The following is an 18,286-nucleotide window of genomic DNA, read 5'->3' on the forward strand; positions in this document are numbered from 1 at the left end:
ACAAATGAGTTAACCGCCAAAATATATCCTCTGTGGTAGAGATCTGTGACTGGACCAGCAGCACACGTTACAGTTGTGCTGTTAAAATGCAGTGGGGGGCTGCTACCCTTTTTTCTTCCCCAAAAAGGGCAGTCAAACAGTTTTTAAAACATCTGTGCTGTATTATTTCATTCTTGCATTCTGTCAGAGTAAGATGTCACACTGCAATGCTGGAATGCTTTCAAGAAATGGAGTTGGAAGGGCTTAAGAGAAAAATTTTCAGCAATTCCACACACTCTGCAGTGAGCTGTGAGCACATTCCTACATTCATGAACCTGTGAAGAACTACATCTGTGCCACAGAACTTAGAAATGTCCCTACTGGAACAACCAAACATTACAGTGCTGCCTTCAAAAGGCTCAGGAGCGCTGCTGTGCCTTACCTTGGTTACCAGCTGAGGTTTGGGCACCTTCATCAGGTCACAGAGGTGGTTGCGCTTCTCTCGTAGCTCTGCTACTTCAGCTTCCCTGCACAAAGCAGCAGATTTCAGTCACCTCAACATAAACCCCAATGCTGGCTGTGTGAGCTCCCCGTTTTCTATTTTATCACTATGCAAATGTTTGTTCTTTCCAGTGTATTTCAAGCTGGCTGTTCTTGTGTCATCACATCTTAAGAATAACGTCAGCTTTTTGCACCATTTAAAGCCAGATAAACCATAAATACCCACCGAGCTCCTCCAGAACTGGCAGTGACCAGTTCAACTCCAAACCGACTCCAAAAACAACAGAGAAAAAAGCAAAAGTGCAAGGTTAATTTAATTAATTAAAAATGCCCTGTATAATATATATGTATAAATATTTGGGCACTTGGGACAATGGATGATTGTAGAATGGTCAAGGCTGGCAAAGACCTCCAAGATTGCCATGTCCACCCATCAAGGAGACCCACCAGCACCCACCAGTAAATCATGACATGCCACATACTGGAAACTTTCCTGTAGCTAAATAAAATGTGATTATTTACAGCACAACTGTTTATTCAAACTTGGAATTGTACAGTGGAATGATTAACTGTCTGTAATTCTAGCAAAGAAAATGTTACAAGAATGCACATCCCAGTAACTGCTGTCTTCCCCAAATATTTAGCTCTCATTTGGCTTCCTAATGTTGGTGCTTATTTTACTGCTGCAATTACTGTATTTTAGCACTGAGAAAGGCTCTCGGTGACACTCAGCAATGACTCATCTATCTTCCTTTGTAAACAGTTCAAATTAACACGATAAAACAATTAAGTTTTAAGTAAGCCGGTTCTTCATCTTTAATCTCAGTGCAATGGATAAAGCAGGCAGGCAGCCACAGCTCAGAAATGGCAAAGCTCAAATGCAGAAACAAGCTGGAAATTAAATACAAGTTCAGTAATGTAAGCAGCTGAACTACAGCATTAAGGTGTGCTTGTTCTTCAAACATATCTGAGCTTATTTCAATGCCAAGAAATATCAATGAAGAAAAAAACACTTAATACATATAACATATATTCTTGATATCCTTCAGAACACCTCCCCTATTACTCTTTGAGGCAATGAGGGGCAACTTGAGCTCAGGCGAAATCTGAGCAATGACATTTCAGTTAATTGCTGTTTATAGTTTGCACTGATCTTTTCTCTTCCAAAATCCTACCAGAATTAAATACTTAACACTGAGGTATTGATCAGTGCAGCTTCCTTACCTCCAGTCATTAAAGGTGGGGATGTTTTTCATTCAACTTCAGTGCTACAAGAACTATTTCAGCTGTTCTTGCTATCTGAGAACAAATTCACTTACCAGTTACTCTCGCTGAGGATGGCCATGACCTCGTCTATAATGGCAGGATCAACTACTTCACTGTAGGTTATCAACATTTCATACACTTGACTGGCTGTTGTTTTCCGTATCTACATGGGAGAGGCAGAGGAAGCTTTAGTAAAGTATCCAGATTGTTGTGTCCCTCATCCCAGAGACTGTAAAGCAGTGAAACTCCAGGAGCTGTCTGCAGGCAGATGGTGATGCAGGTAACACCAGCTGTGACTCCACTTCCAGCTGCAGTTACTCAGGTCTTTCCCAGAGCAGTTGAGTTGCAATGTGATGTGCATAAAGAAAAAGCAAGTAAGGCAGTAAGGCTAGTTCCTGAGGTGCAACATGTGGAAAGAGACTGAAATGAAGACTGCAAAACAGGAACACATTCTGATTCTTATTTTTTTAAAGAAGGCCTGATGGCAACTAAAAGGAGGCAAAGAAATTACAGGCTTATTTCCTGAGCAGTGGTGCCAATTTAAATTGACCGCTCTATAAAAAGATAATATATTTACGATGTAAAACATGACATGATTTATCTTCTGTTCTTACATTGCCCCTCCTGCAAAGTTCTTGTCCTGTAGCAAGGGAACACAGCATGGAAACGCTCAGACCAAAGGATCCGACTTTGCTGAGCACCACATCGTTCTGCCCTGAACACGAACTGAATCAATGCTAGAACAAACAGTGAAGGTTTGTATTGGCCAGGAACCAATCTCAGACACTTCAATCCCTCATTGGTTTCCATGTTTTTATGTGCCCTTGCAATTACATCTGACAGCCCTGGCTTCTCCTGCACTACCTGAGTGCTGATGCTGCCCCTCCTCACAGATACACCTGCCAGCATTCCCAGATGAAGCCCTGAATTCCAGTGCCACTGGAAGCTCCTTGCTGGGTACAGCTGCCACAGCAGCCATCAGTCCGGGCTACCACATCTGGTACAGTGAGCGCAGCCTTTCTCCCATATACTTCACAGAGCCAAAAAAACCCAACCAACCAATTGCAATGGCTGCGGTGCTGTCCCACACAGAACCCTCCCCTGCACATCCTCAGAAGGAGCAGCTCGTTTTTTGAGCCCTGTTTCAGTTACTGAACCTGCCTCAGGTGGCAGCAACGCAGAGAGCAGAGCCTTGAGAAATAAACCCAGTATTACACCACTATCAAAGCGCATCATATCAACATTCTTAATTTCTTTTTTAAACTTGATATGTATTGAAGTAATGTAATGGATACCGTGCAATGTCTTCCATACTTACCACAGGAAATGGATGGCAAAGGAGGAGAAGCAGCTGAAACAAAACTTTCTCTCTCATATCTCCTTGAAATTGAATCAGGCCACAAAACCTGAAGAGCACAAGAAAATACAGATCTTGAGTGACAGTTGTTGGTGCTGTAACTGTGAAAGTACATTTTGAGGATCAGAATAAAGGTGCTCATTAGAAGAAACAACAGGGAGAGAATGAAGCATTGCTGTCCCCAAGAAATCTCAGCTGATACCCAAGTGCTGTGGGAAAGCAAACACTGAGAGGGAGCGCGCTGAAATTCTTAAGGGTTACTGAGATGCCACACATTTATGCCAAATACAGATCTGGTTTTAAAGCTACTGGAGGCAGCCCCAGCATCTCTGCACAAAGACTCGCATCTCAAATCAGACTCTCACATAAAACAAAAGATCACGTAGGTGAAAGACAACGCCATGGATTCCTTTTCATTTTAGGCATTCTTGCAGTCTTAAAATATCATCAATAAAGAAATGATATGAAAGTCAGTTCTACCACTGAGTATTCATCCAGCTTTGCAGTGCTTTGTCTTTGTGTGCCCTCATCCAGTTTTGGTTTCCTCTCTTTGCCATCTGAACCAGGTGTTGGTTTTTTTCCTCCCTAAAACCAGGTAACAATTTTGCTGGTGTTTTCAGCCATTTCAGGTGTACCTGTGAGATCTGCTCGATTTTAGGTACCTTCCATTGGCAGCACCTGAATTGAGCTCTACAAGCAATAAGGAAATGGCTGCCATCACCTTCAAAAGCATCAACATTTTAAGAGCAGCTAATACTTCTCAGATCCTTCACTTGCATTTGAGCAACCACTTAACTTTCTATCCCATGTATCTGTATGCATTTCTCATCTACATCCTTACTCCAAATGGTGCACACTGAGGCTACCATCACCACAAGCAGACAGAAGATGTGCTTTGTTTATCTGAATGACTCACACTCCGATGCTGGAGCGAAGCTTCCGGATGTCTTTGGATCTTTTGATCTCTTCTTTACAAAGGTGAAGTAACTTCACTGGAAATGGATGGCTGGAAAGGGGAAAGAGAAAAGGATGAGAAAAGGATCGCCACAGAATTTCAAATACATTTAATGATTGTAAAGATGACAAATTAACATTCAAAAGAGAAGAAAGACACTGCCCAGAGCTGTTTGCAGCTCCCTGCACAGCGACACCCTGAGCTGGGCTTTTGCTGAACACAGCTTAGTCCAGCCACCACCACATTACAAGGCCATTTTTCTTTTAATGGAAGCAAAGCAATTAGTGTGAATTAAGTTACCTGCACACTGAGGAGTGAATTATGTTTCTCATAATCAATTCCATCCATGCCTAAGAACCAGCTGCCCAGGGCTTGTGTTTACTGCATCGCACTGTATGATTAGAAACACTGAACCAGGAATGAAAGTATCCTGTAAGAACTGCAGTGCTCCATGTAACGCTGTGGTGCCCTGGTGGTCCCCATAAGGTCTTAACCAAACTTTCCACAAAAGGGGATAAACATTGTTCTTAAATACTCGACCAGCCTTTAAGCCCGGATTCCTTTAGCGATTCCAGACAATGTAATTAAACCCAGGGCTTGCAGTTCTGCTCAGCATAGCGGTCATGAAGCCATCTTTAAATAGAGTGAGGAACAAGTTCTTTTTATTTTTCTATGCAGGCTGGGAAATGCAATTCTCACAGCTCTTTCCCAGACACTCATACAAACACAAGTACTGTTAGTGTTATTTCAAGGACCTATTAGAGAAAAGCAAAGAGGGAATATTACTTTTATTTCAGTACAAATTATTTAATCTTTTACTCGCTGCACTCAAAGCTGAAGTGCAATAGATGCAAAAAAAACAAACCCAACCTATTTCATCTTTGGCTCCTGAATGCAGAGACTGCTGGATGGCACAGCCTGCAAATCTCACCGCACTGTGTTTGTAAAGCAGCAGCCCTAACATTTATTTTCTGCTACTGTGACCCAAAACTGTGGATATAAACTGTTCAGAACTGCAGTATAATGTAATGTGCTGAACAGCCGTACATTTAAAACAAAAACCTTCCTTCCTCTCCCCCACGATTACACAAAGACATTGTGTGGACAGCTAACTCCAATACCTGCAGTGCATGCCTGGCTTTCAGCACAGAACAGCTGTGACAGTGAATTAGGTGAGATTTTAATCTGGTTCAACAACGAGCACATCGTGGAGGAGCAGAGCAACAAAGAGACCAATGGAACAAGAGCATCTGGAATAAATTTAGCACACGTAACCTTATGTGCAGCATTTTGTGTTTAAAACACATGCACTGTCATTTGCCAATTTCACATTTGTAATAACTACACCTAACCTACGTATGATCTCAAATGGCTCCAATAGCTTGGAAAGGAAATTGAGAAAATTCCTTCTTCTGTGTGGTCACGGTGCCAGCAGAAACAGAGCCCACGTCTGGGGAAACACATCAGTGTGTGCACCTTTCCATGGTGTCACACGTGGCAATGCAGGAAGGACTGGGACATCGGCTGGGGTGTCTGTGAAGCAGAGTTCAGCTGCTGCCGTGCTCCTTTGCACTGTGCTTTACTGGGCACTGAGAGCATTGCTGCTTCTGCTAAATCCACAGAAGCACATAATCATGGTGTGCTGTCAGTGGGGACATCTCTCCCTTCTCCTCTGCCTGCCCTGTTGCACACAGACTGTCACAGTGCAGTGAGGTCCATCTAAGAGCTATGGCAAACCTGTAAAGCTGTGCATTGTGGACTTCAAAAGCCATGGTGGGAGCAGGCAGGAAAACCCCTCTCAAAGACAGGGCTGACACCGTGTGGCACTTTGCTACAGCTGTGCACTGAGCTCCCAATGAGCAGCAACGATCCAGCCAACAGCCACCAATCCCAGTTAAATTCAGCCCACGTACAGTGTTACCTGCTTTGGGCTGCTAATGTTTTATTATTATTATTTAAAATGTCAATTGTGCTGCACAATGTCCATGTTAAACCTCAGAGAGAATCTGTAAGTATTATTTCTCATAAAGTGGCAGTTAACTGTTTAGCAGCTGGTGTAAGCACGATGCTGGTGTAAGCACGATGCTGGTGCAGGCCACGCTGCAGCCTAAGTCCCCTTGCAATTCACTCAGCACAACTGGGAAAAAACACAGAAGAGGGAAGAAATGGGAGCCAGGATGACATTATATAAAAGCTTCCATAGCACAATGCACCAGTGGCCTTTCACACCACGAAGCAGGGCCTGAAATGTCAGGCTCATTTTGCTTTGTTTCTGCACTTTCACGGCACAGTTCCTGGGTAATCGGTCCCACTCAAGAATCCAGACCCAGAAGTCACATTTGTTCACATTCTATGAAGTAGGTGTCAGCCAACAGCACAGGCCTCAGAGCCAGGATCCATCCCTTAACTGCAGCCAGATGGCACACGCCTAACTAAGAAAAGGCAGACATTGTACAGAACACAATTCTGGGCCCAGTTAAATGGCAAACTACGCTGCACAGAGGTTCCTTTTAGAGCACAGCAAAGCCCAGCACTGCAGGCTCGCCTGGCTCTCAGTGAAGTGCACACAGTTCATGGTTACCATCCCTGACCACAGGGCAGCCTATAACCAAGAAACCATCACATGCAGGAACTACATCCTCTAACTCTGACTATCTCCAAATTTCCTTAGGGGCAGCCTTTCACATGGTAATTAGTTCCTGCAATTCATGCCCTCCGTTCCAGTTCCCTTTGCATCAAAATGATCCACTGGGCTGCAAGAAATAATTTTTTACTTCTCTTTTTGAGTTCCAACATCAAACTGGAATCAAATTCACTTGGATCAACTTCAAAACCTCTCTCACCCCCACTCCATTTCAAACCTTTTAACTAAGCATGAGAGCAGCAGCAGGGCTGAGTGAGTCTCACTGACACAGCAGTGAGTAGCAGCGATCCTACCACGTGTTTCTGTTTGTGACCCATGTGGGAGGCAGCCTGTGTCCTACCAGCAGAGAGCACGGCACGATGACCAAACCCACCTGCAAAGCTCATTCTCTGAATAGTTGATGAACTGTGATCTCTTATTCAGAAAGGTACTGCCAGAACTAAGACAGATTATCTAAATATACCCTTGAAAACAAGGGTAGATTCATTTAGGACTTACATTAAGAAAAGCAGTAAGGTTTTGGAAGCAAGAGGCAGCAGGCATTCATTCTATTTTGCAGCATCGCAACAGGATTCTGTCACTGCTAAAGGCTCCCAGCACAGCACAGAACGTACTACAAAACACTGCTGTTTAGGATGCTGCAAAAGGGCTCTGATGCAGGCCTGAGCCTGCCAGGTGAAACGAGCAAAGTGAATTTGATTAACATACAGGTCATTAAACAATGAACCAAGAACCAACTTCTACGAGAGTCAAGATTTCAGTAAGACTCTTTTGAGTCTTTCTGGTCCAAAACTTACCACAGCTGCCATTTAAGCATTACACCCATATATCTACAAAGATGTGGACCACAGCCACAGCAACACTCAGCAGCATCAGCGTAACATTTCAAAGACCCACTGCAAAGTGAAAAACAAACAAAGATTGGCAGCAACTTACTTCCCCTGCGTGGTAAATATATCAAAACAGCCGTTTGCCAGCATTTGGTCCAGCATTGTCAGGAGAGGTACAGACACCCTGATGAGAGAAAAGAATTTACCAGTGTAAATAAACGTCCTGGCATACATATATGTGCTATTTTTAATGAGAAGCAAAGAAAGAAACTTCCTATCTACCTACATCTTTAAATTAGAACTCTAATTTGCACAGAGGAGGGTTGCTTGGTAACTTCTGTGTGTTGGCTAAATCATCCTCCTTGGCTGAGAGGGGGACATGCTGCAGCCAAAAGGAAAAAGAACTAATTAACAAAATGCCTGGTTTAAACTGGCAGGGTCCTGAAAACACAGTTAAAAGCAGTAGAAAAAAATACATATATGTTCTAACCATATTTTATCGGATGTATCAGAAGTCACAGAGCCCTCTTATCAAATAAGCCAACACACAATGTGCCAGATGGAAAAATCTATAGGCATGGATTCTATTTCAACAGCTGCAAAAAGAACAAAATTACTATAAATACAATCTGCAGTTCTGCTGTCAGCAGAATTATTTGGTTCAATAGGAAAATCTCCTATTAAACATGTTTGGTGCATCAAGCTTAGAGACAAACTGCCAGGAAGAATCACCTGCAAAGGAGAATCTTCACATGGTGGTTGTACTTCATGTGTGTGTGAAAAGACCACTATCAAAATGAAGCACGGGCTGCACTGCACAGCATGCTGTGATACGTAACCCCCAGTAACGCACTACAGAAACAACGTTATGCCTCATATTGAACTACAGCAAATGCAAAATGTTCTACCAGCACTTCATTACAAGCTTCAGCAAAGGCGTGCTGTACCAAATGAAGATATTAAAGCAGGTTTACGTGGTTCAGGTAGAGTGGAAAAAGCTGCTCTCTGCATCCAACTTCAAATGGTTGCATTCAAGATAGATAAACAGTTACCGGTCATTCCGCAGGTTGTCCTCGAAGACCTTCAGCAGTGTCTCACAGAATCCCTCCATGGCGCTGGAATCGTTCTGGATTTTCTTCATGTAGTCAAACAGGCTCTGAGCCGAGTACCTGAGCTGCAGCAGGAGAAAGCTCAGAACAAGGGCTGAGGGAACGACCCGCTGTGCTGCACACCTGTGCTGCTCTCCTGAGCACATGAATTCTGTGCCAACATGTGACAGGAAGATTATATTTTGCTTTCATTAAGCCTTGTTCAAAGTGGGTTTTCTAACCCTTTTCAAGTTTTGCCATTGTAGCAAAAAAAAAGACCACATTAAAGATCCCTTGTTTTCTTTCTTTAAAAATAAAACCTCCCTGCAGCACTATCATCATCCTGCTGTACTAATATAATGCTCGAGTTGTGAATCTGGAAGTTCGAAGCAAGAAGTTTGAGGGGTAACATCTATTGAACAAATTGATGTGACTGAAAAACACAGTGGGCTCCCACAGCAGTGTTTTCCAGCAGGGCAAACAAACCAGCAGCAAACTCAGTTACAAATTAAAGCCACCTCAGAAATTAAGGACACCTGGTTTCAATTCAGATGGGAATCAGCTGTTTCGGAGCAGCAGCAGGAGGAGCTTTCAGCGCTGTTTAAGGTTCAGCTGTGTGCAGTCCCTTTGGACTATTTGCAATTAAACTTCAGGGCAATTCAGGGTCCTCACCTGGGACGCTGCACAGGATGCTACTTCAGCTGTTTGTTCTATGCAAAAGGAAAGGGCACACCTACATGTGGCCCATTTGGAGGCTGTGCAGAACCGAGACACAGCAGGGTAAGCAGAAAAACTGCAGAAGGAAGATAAAGCCATACCAAAGTAAAGGTGTGCACAGAGCACTATTGCTCAGCAGACTTAAAACCAGGACATTTTTCAAACAGACAGTGCAGACCAATGGAACCTTAACACAGCGAGTTAACACTTCATCAACTGGTTACATCCCCATTTCCTCCTCAGATGAATGCTTTAGTTTAATGCAGACAGCCTCCAAAAAGCACCTGAGCCACCACCCAAAGCTCGTGGGGACTCACAGAGAACATCTCCAGAACTTTTCCTCATTGGCACAACCCAGAATTCACACTATGCAAACACACACCCTTCCCTGGGGCAGCTGCACGAGGAGTGGGAAAGGAAATCAGGAGGTTAACAGGTTGTAACTGTAGCATTGGGCAGGAACTCCAGAGGAGCGCTGACAATAACCTTGTCCTTAGGAAACACAGCAGAACAGGGTTTGCCATGGCCCAACTCTGCCATCAGTTCAGCCAGCTGGAGGTAATGAAGCACAGGCCAATGGACGGTAAAGCAGTGGTGCTCAAAGGGACCCTTATTTGATGGTAAAACTGTGGATTTTAATGCTGGAACCAGGGGAAAAGTATGAACGAGGTCATTAAGATGTGCAGCTACAGCAATGGGAGAAGCATGTACAGCTCGAGATAAATAAGGTGTCAAAATAAACTGTCACAAAAACATTTCCCAGTCAGCTTGCGGTAAAGCTGAACTACAATACTTCTAAATAGAGCCTTGAGGCAGTGACTGGGTGGATTTGTTCAAAGGAAATGGGCTCAGGCATTTGATTTACAGCTGAACATTGGAACCTCAGCTACCCGTCAGCTCTACAGATGCCTGATTCCTAGAGGGGCTGTGACTGCTTGCATTCCTATCTTGGCCAGACCTGATAAAGCCATCTGTGGGGCACAATGAGAAAGGACAATACAGCACTGAAGATGTTCTGGAGACCCACATGCCCTAAAGGTCTCTCCTTAGAGGCCCTGGTATCTCAACAGGCATCCAGCGCCATAAATGAAATACACAGCAACTCCAGAACATAAGGAAGGAAAAAAGCATCTGCATAGAGGCCAAAATTATGGCTTTAGGGGGAGGGGAAAACAGCAGAACTGGAAAGCATTCAGTGTTCTGCACCTAACTCAGCACAGACAGAAGGCAAATGAGAAACTCTGGGAAGAGCTTCCACAAGAGCAGCGTTTTTATCTGCTGATGGCTGCTAAATGCTTCAGCCTTCAAAGAAGCACTGGAACAGAAAGTGCAAAGATTCCTGTAAGACGTGTGGAAGGCACAATGTCAGCACTCGGTAACACTGGTTTGGGATCATTTCTAATCCTGACAAATGCACAGCACTGCAGTGGCAGTTCCTGTTTTCCCAGTAACAAAAAAACAACAACACTGCACATCATTCAAGTTTTAGCACAAGCAAAACTGTGTCTCCTTCATTCTGCTCAGAACACCCCATAACTCACCAAGTCTTTGGAGGGCAATAACTAAGGCTGGAGTCAGGGATATTTCAAGGAAAGCAGGAAAATAACAACTCACACTATTTCCTTGTAAAGAAGGATGTCAGAAATGACTCTTACATGTATTTTGCCAGAGCTGTCACTTAGGAAAGCAGCATTTCAGGCTGTTTGCTCAAATGCAACATGCACTGATCCACCGTAACCAGGTGGTTTAGAACTGGATGCTGTTCTCACTTTTCGTATCATCTACAAATGTCCCAATATTTCCATGTGTCCCAACATATCTGTTCAAGGTCCAATGATGTTTTCTCCCAACCATACCCCAAACCAGAAATGTTCTGCAGTCTCTATGGGGGGGACGAGAATCACCAGACAAAATTTTGCATGTAATGTGATTCAACAATGATGAATTTATAACCCAACCCCTGAAACTACAGCAGTTGTGACCTGCAGAAAGAGCACCGCTGTTCAGTTCACATCCTTGTGTCCTGGGAAGATATTTATGCAGCTGTAAGAAACACACAGCACTGCAGGCCGCACGTACAGCTGGAGGATGCTTGTACACAGACAGTGCACACAGCAGTGCTGCTGAATGCCAAAGGGAACAACACCTTCTGTTTTTCCCCCTCACTTGAAGTGCTCAAGCTGGAATGCTTTCAGCAACCACTGCCACCACAGCGGCTCTGGGAGACTCTACGCTTACTGAAATGTGCTGCATGAAGAACTAAAGAACTGCTCTCCTTAAATACACTGCTGGGCAACTTCTAACTGCAGAAGAAAGGTCAGAGACCACTGAACTACAGAACAGCCACCTTCCACCAACACCTCAAGGAGACACAAAGACAAACTGAGATTCAAAAGCATGTGGCCATACAGCATATGAGAAAGCTGAACTTTCTAACTTCGATATCCATGTGTGCATTCGTGTACATAGTTTTCTTAAGTGAGAAAGGGAAGAAAGAAGTGATTGCAGAACACACACAGTACTGCAGAACACATACCTGAATACTCTTTTTCTTTTACCTAAGGTCTTTAAATTTGCTTCTTTCATATGGATTTAATAGTAACATCTCTTAAAATTGTCCACTTATGTTTTAAATGAGTCCCTGGATATTCAACAAAGATCACAACGGGCTTTGATGGAATCGTTTCAAACACCAGTCATTATGAGAGTCATCAATTCTAATTTATACATCACATTTTAAGTATTAAACGTAAAACACCACACACTGCTTAATCCCAAGTGTAAATAGCCCGCACTTCCAGCCTCTCCTGCACTTCTATTTGGCTCAAAAAAGAATGAGGTCACTTTGTTTCCAGAGCCAACCCTCCTGAGAATATCTGAACTGGAACAAGAACTCAGTGCTGACGACAAGCACAGGGTCACAGAAAGGTAACGTCTCAAAACTGCAATTCTGAAAGAAGCACAGAAGTTTTCCCTAAAATACTCTGCTGGGTGGCAGCAGGGAGGGCAGCTACCGGCACCCAGTGTCTGCACATCACAAAACTGAGCACAGACAGAACTTAAGGAAAAAAAGACAGAATGTTGAATAAGAATTTTCATCTGACCTTGGTAGCAGTCTGTCTGTCTGCTCCCCCGCCACTTTCCTCCCCTTTTATGCTTACAAGAATAACTCTGGTTTTGGTGGAGCCTCCAGTAATTAGCTGTTTGACTGCGAGCTGAATTTCATGTGCATGTCTGCCCTTACAAAAATCTGCTAAGAGTTACATCGTCTATCCACTAATTACTGTCACCAACCAATAAACACATGTTTTCAAACTTTCAAAAACAGCCCTTTCTATTGAATTAGTTGACATTTTAGAAACATTGAAATTGTCAAAATTGCCTTAAATACATGATGCTGCAGACACCAGATCCTCAACTACACAAAACCCCCGGGGATATGGAAATCTCTGGATCACAAATTCAAAGCCTATGGCACCAGGCAAACCCCATCACTTGGATGGACTCCAAACAATCATGGTAAGCCTGAGAAGTGGAAGCAATAGGAGGCAGCAGAACGGTGACCTCCTCCTCCTGTGAGCAGCAGGAGCTGTTCTCTCCACAAAAACTGCATTTCCTGCCACCTACCACTCTTCCAGTGGTATTTACTTATTTACAGACAGTAAATTAGCCTTATTTAGGAACACCTGAACATTGACAGCATTCTGACTGCTGCTTTAGAGCACCATCAGCTCTTAGAGGACTGCTGCAATTTAGAGGTTTAACAGACAGACCAAAATATTCTGTTGCTGGCCGGTATTTCTCTGCAGTGTGTACAGAATCGTGCCCTTACTGCAGGATATTGTTTTCATATGCATTACATGTCCAGCTGAACCCAGTAACAAAAATGTTTCAAGCCAAGTACCTTGAAATAAGTAATTTGGAAAAAAACATGAACTGCAGGAGAAGGTCAGAAGGATAATTTAAATGATAAAGTCTTGAAGACTGTGGCAGCATGATGGACTACCAAAACCAGTGATAAGGGAGAAGTCTGTACTCAGAAGAATGAAGGAGAGACTGCAAAGCTCAGAGCGTGCAGTTTGACATTTGAATGATAGTTCTTCATTACGAACTTCTTGCTACCCCTTTGGTAATTTACAGGAAATCACATCAAAACAAAAACTGTGTATTTTCTAAACATGCAGTGAAAATGTAATGACAACTAATAATTAATATCCTGTGTAATTGTTTTGGTTTTTTTTTTTTAAGGATATTTTTAACAAGGATTAAAACCGGGCATTAAATAAATACATCCTCCTACCAAACAGGAAAGCTACTCTACTTTCTTACCGTTGTCTCTGTTAATCCACCAACAGACACTGAGAGACCCAAAAGCACGTAGTACTGGTACGCAGGCAAACCTAAAAGCTGGGTGATTCGAGGGAAAGCTTCTGATGCAGCGTTCCAGTTTAGAGTTTCTGCCTCTGACCTGGGGAAAAGGAAGAAGAAAATAGTTTTGTCTGTGAGTACTTCCATCTCCATACAGTGCTATGATAGCGCCTCTTCCTCAAGTAAAGAAGGTCTCTGAATTACCTAAAAACCCCAAATCACTCATTGCTATAGGAGGAAAATAAACATCAAGACTACAAGTCACATCCAGTAAGGTGAAGCAATGTTCAACTCCACATCCTGATTCAGATAAAGGATTTGAACCAGTTTCCTTTCCCAAAGCACTTTTCTCTATACTAAAAAAGTAACTACTCTTTCTTCCAGTGTTTAAGAGGCATTTGAATAATGCCCTTCATAATATGCTTTCATTTTTGGTTAGTTCTGAAGCACTCAGAGAGTTGGACTCAGTCTCTGGAAGTTCCTTAAAACTGAACCACCCCTGCAGAGATGACCTCCACCACCCCAAATCTACCATGAAACTGGCCAGTGGGTTCAGAAATTATTGAGAGCTGATTCAGAGGAAGACTTCAGCAGCATAATGCCCTTCTCCTTAAGAAATCACTGTTTTCACAGACACTCATGCCATAAGTTCTACTTCTGGGTTTGTTTTGTATGCTTACATGTATTTATTGAAATGCTGACAGGCAGCACCAAACACGCCCGAATAAAACAAACATTTTATTTCCACTGATTTAGGAAAGCTCCTTCAATCCATTACCTTGGGAATATCCTCTCCAGTTCTTCTCGATGAGGTACGTGTGGAACTGGAGGACTGTCAAAATGTAAAAGGGTAAGGAACACGGATCCTGCATGAGCTCGAAACTTATCAATTTTTTCAGCTGACTGTTGGGCCAGCCAGCACATAATCTGTTTGCATCTATTAAAAAAAGAGAGAGACAGAGAGAACAATTCATCATGTATAATGAGTAGGATGTGTATTTAAATCACTGCAACAATATCAAAATTATAGCAATATGAAAGAAGTCTGGTTTAATGCTTTGTAATGAATATGCAGATGAATTAAGAAATCAAAATGGTGACAGAACCTTTACAGATTTGTTTCCCACATATCAATCAAAAAATGCCATGACTCTAACATTACTTAGCATTTGATGTTCACAAATCACATCTGTGAACATACAGTGGTGCTTTAAGGATTGGATGAACATTTCAGATGGAAACAGAACACAAATCCTGGGAAAAGCACATTTTCAAGTAGAAAACTCCAGACAGTGGACAGGGTCTATTCACCCATCCCAAATGAGGGTCTAGCTCTGGTTAGTTATTTAACTGTATCCCAATTAGCCTGCATCCATAATTATACTCTTCTCTATGAAATCATGTTCTACAAGGCCCTTTACACCTTCAAAAGGAAAACTAAGACATCAGAAAGAGCTAGAACTCTTTCAGCTACAGCAAGACCTCCAACGCCAAGCAAACGTGATTCTTTCTCTTTCAATCAAGTTGGAAAGAATTCTCTTTTAAGTCTGACGTGAATAACTTCTGCAAAAGCCCAACAGGAGGAAACCCCTGGACAACAGGCACTGGCTGAGTACAGCATTCCTACAGAACCCACCACTTTCCTTCCAAGCATCTGATTCACCAACTAGCAGTCATTCACTTGTTTGTAAATCTCGTAATTAATTAGGAATCACGTAGCTATTCAGCCAACATGGGCATGCTCTGTCCATAAACCATCACAATCTTGCTTCACCTCAAGCTGTAACTGCAAATCACATTCACTACCAGGAACACGAACAAATACTCATGAAACCAAAAATCTGAATCTCCGTGCAAATTTTGTTTTTAATGTATTTCCTCGTTAATAATTCTGTAAAGATGACAGAAATGAAAACATTTCACCGCATTCCAAATCAATGATGCAGTGCTCTGTGTAAGCGGGTGAATTCCTATTCTATTTAAGTGAATAACGCTGGCAATGTGCACAGAGGCTGCAAGTACAGACCAAATCTCACAGATGCACTCTGTTTGTAAAGCAAGACTGCTGCCCACTTTCTCTCATGGAGGCTAGCCCCTCTGAAATGCAGATACAACATTCTCAGCATCCAATATGTTGTAAAATCCATGTGTTTCTATCAAAGGTTCCTTATGCTCAACAGAGGAGTAAGTATACGACATATAAGCAATACTTCCTTGTATGGATTGGAATGTAATTGTAAGAGATAAGACAAAAAGAGAACAAGTAGCTTACATGTTGGCATTAATTAACTCTGCTTCATTCTGAACCAGCAAAAGCGTCACTTTCATTAAACTTGTCATAGCAGCTTCACGTACCCTGTTGGAACAGAAATATGTTAGAGCAGGAAAATCAGTACTTAAATAAATACAGCAGCAGTTAGGTTAAACTGGTAAAAAAAACAGCAGGTACAAAACATTGAAAACACTGAACAGTGAGAGTAGTTATCACATTTTGGGAAGGAGTGCCATAAGAATGCATAAATCCTCATTCCATAGAGCCAAGCCCACGTTTGCACTGAGAGCCATCCAGGCAGATCCCCAACCTGTCTTGGTTTTCTGTCCAGCCAGATATCATCAGGTTATTAGGAAGGCCAAAATTGATAGCCATTATTCATTTGTAGCATACAAATTGGTTTCTAAATCTCAGCCTTTTGCCTTACTTCAAATTCTCTGCTTCTAAAAAGGCTGACTGACATTTTTGCAGAGATATTTAAACCACTTCTGACAGTGTCACATTCTTCCAAATTTTCAAGCTCTGTACTTCCAACATTAGGAAAAACTGTGACTCAAAGTGGCTCAAATCCCTCTCCTATATTGATTCTGCGAAGAAACTTAGTTTAAATAACATTAACATGTGCTTGATGTCCACCTTCCTGACCACAGCCAGCACATTCAGCCTTTCTCACTAATAAGTAAATACACAGAAAGAAATTTATGAAAGGGTACACCTGTCTACAGTGAAATTTCCAAGATAAACTGAAAAAAACAGTTGCCTATGTAACCTAAAACTGGGTGAGACACTCAGTCACAATGGGGGGAAAAATAATGTAAATTATATCATTTTTTCCTAGGTAGTTTAATACAAGTTTGGCAATCTTTCATCAAAGGATGTTTTTCTCTCTTTTCCTTACAGTATCTGACTTTTAGATACTCGCATCCAACACCTGTAGTCAGATTGGACAAGTCCTAGCAAACTATCTGTCAAAATAAATGTGAAGTTTGCATATGGAAAGCACAGTTGGTTTTACTTTCCCACGATTCCATTAAAGAAAGACAAAAATCACACACCGGAGGAAGGTCTCTGCACAGAATGGCAGCTCTCTCCATATCTTTCCATCTTAGTCAATAATTTAAGAGAAACAGAATGAGAAAATATATCTAAGAGGTCACAGAAGTATCCAGCAGGCTATAGTTTGCTATGAGAAAAGCTTTCCCTTCCCCCTTCAATTTACATGTTTTGGGACTGTTGATTTTGGCCGATGTTGTGAAAGGAGGTTTAAAAAAACATGGGACTCAGAACACATTTGAATTTTAACAGCAATTCCATTTCCTCAGGGTTTCTTTGAAAATTTCCACTTTGCAGAATTTCATTTTGTGTTTAAATTAAGACAGACCAAAAGATCATCAATAGTGGAACATGTGAGCTGGTGCAAGCGGAAGCTCGCTTGAGTAGCTAATTGTACTTCACCAGTTTCTCCCCTATCAGCTTCAGCAACTCACCTAATTTTGAAAGCAGAAAGCTCAGTCTCTCTTCCTTTCTCTGACTCATCACCCTACATGATTGTTCTTAGACTGTCTTCAAGCTATTCTTGTGTCACTCGTGTGTTATTACATACTCTGAGCTATAGAGACACTCAGCTCCTCCTCGCATTCTGACAGCTGACAAAGAAGGAGAAGGAATGCCAAGATGCTTCCTCCCTTGTGCGTACTGGAATGACCTGTTCTTGATTATTACTAGTTTGCATTCTTGTTTCCTCTTTTAAGTTTGAGATGTCAAACACATCTACGTTTCTCTGACTTGCTGTCCTGTGTTGTTTTCCCCCTTTCCTAGATTTCTTTGGAATCTCCATTTACACCATGTGTTCCATTCCCCACAAGACCTTGCTGTCATATGACAACCAGTACTGAAGGCTTAGGCTCTGGGCATCACCACATAAAAAATATAACTATAAGCACACAAACATTAACTGATAGGAATAACTTAGATTAGTTCCCCTCTACCCTTTTTCAACACATTTGTAGATACAATAGTGAAAAACTTAAAAGTTACCCCAGGACTGGTCTGTTTTGGTCACAGCAGGGAGAAACGAGCAAGTCACTGAGGCTGTTCTGGCCACAAGAATAAGTGTGATGAGGAAGAAGGTACCCTACCATGCCCACCTGCAAGGCATGCTAACTACACAGCCACTGCAGCCTTCCTATGACAGCAACTGCAACCGCAGTCTGCAACCATTTTTTGCCACTCACAAATTAAGCAACTGCTCCCTCTCCTGGCAAAAAACCAGCAACACACAGATAATGAAAGGAGCTCAGTAAGTAGGA

At 42.3% G+C, this 18,286-nt stretch overlaps 1 protein-coding gene across 2 annotated transcripts in view; it reads right to left on the reverse strand.

Moving 5' to 3' along the window:
- Positions 1-18,286, reverse strand: part of TBCD (tubulin folding cofactor D) — a 97,623-nt gene that overhangs the window by 866 nt on the left and 78,471 nt on the right. For both annotated transcript variants that reach the window (XM_015879840.2, XM_015879841.2), the window contains 9 exons: positions 15,978-16,061; positions 14,484-14,642; positions 13,667-13,805; positions 8,585-8,706; positions 7,639-7,716; positions 4,020-4,109; positions 3,065-3,152; positions 1,800-1,909; positions 422-506 (listed from right to left, as the gene is read on the reverse strand). In XM_015879840.2, coding sequence (XP_015735326.1) covers positions 422-506; positions 1,800-1,909; positions 3,065-3,152; positions 4,020-4,109; positions 7,639-7,716; positions 8,585-8,706; positions 13,667-13,805; positions 14,484-14,642; positions 15,978-16,061 — 955 coding nt within the window. The remainder of the gene's footprint in view (positions 1-421; positions 507-1,799; positions 1,910-3,064; positions 3,153-4,019; positions 4,110-7,638; positions 7,717-8,584; positions 8,707-13,666; positions 13,806-14,483; positions 14,643-15,977; positions 16,062-18,286) is intronic.

This window comes from Coturnix japonica, chromosome 18, assembly GCF_001577835.2.
Source record: "Coturnix japonica isolate 7356 chromosome 18, Coturnix japonica 2.1, whole genome shotgun sequence".
NCBI classification, from domain to species: domain Eukaryota; kingdom Metazoa; phylum Chordata; class Aves; order Galliformes; family Phasianidae; genus Coturnix; species Coturnix japonica.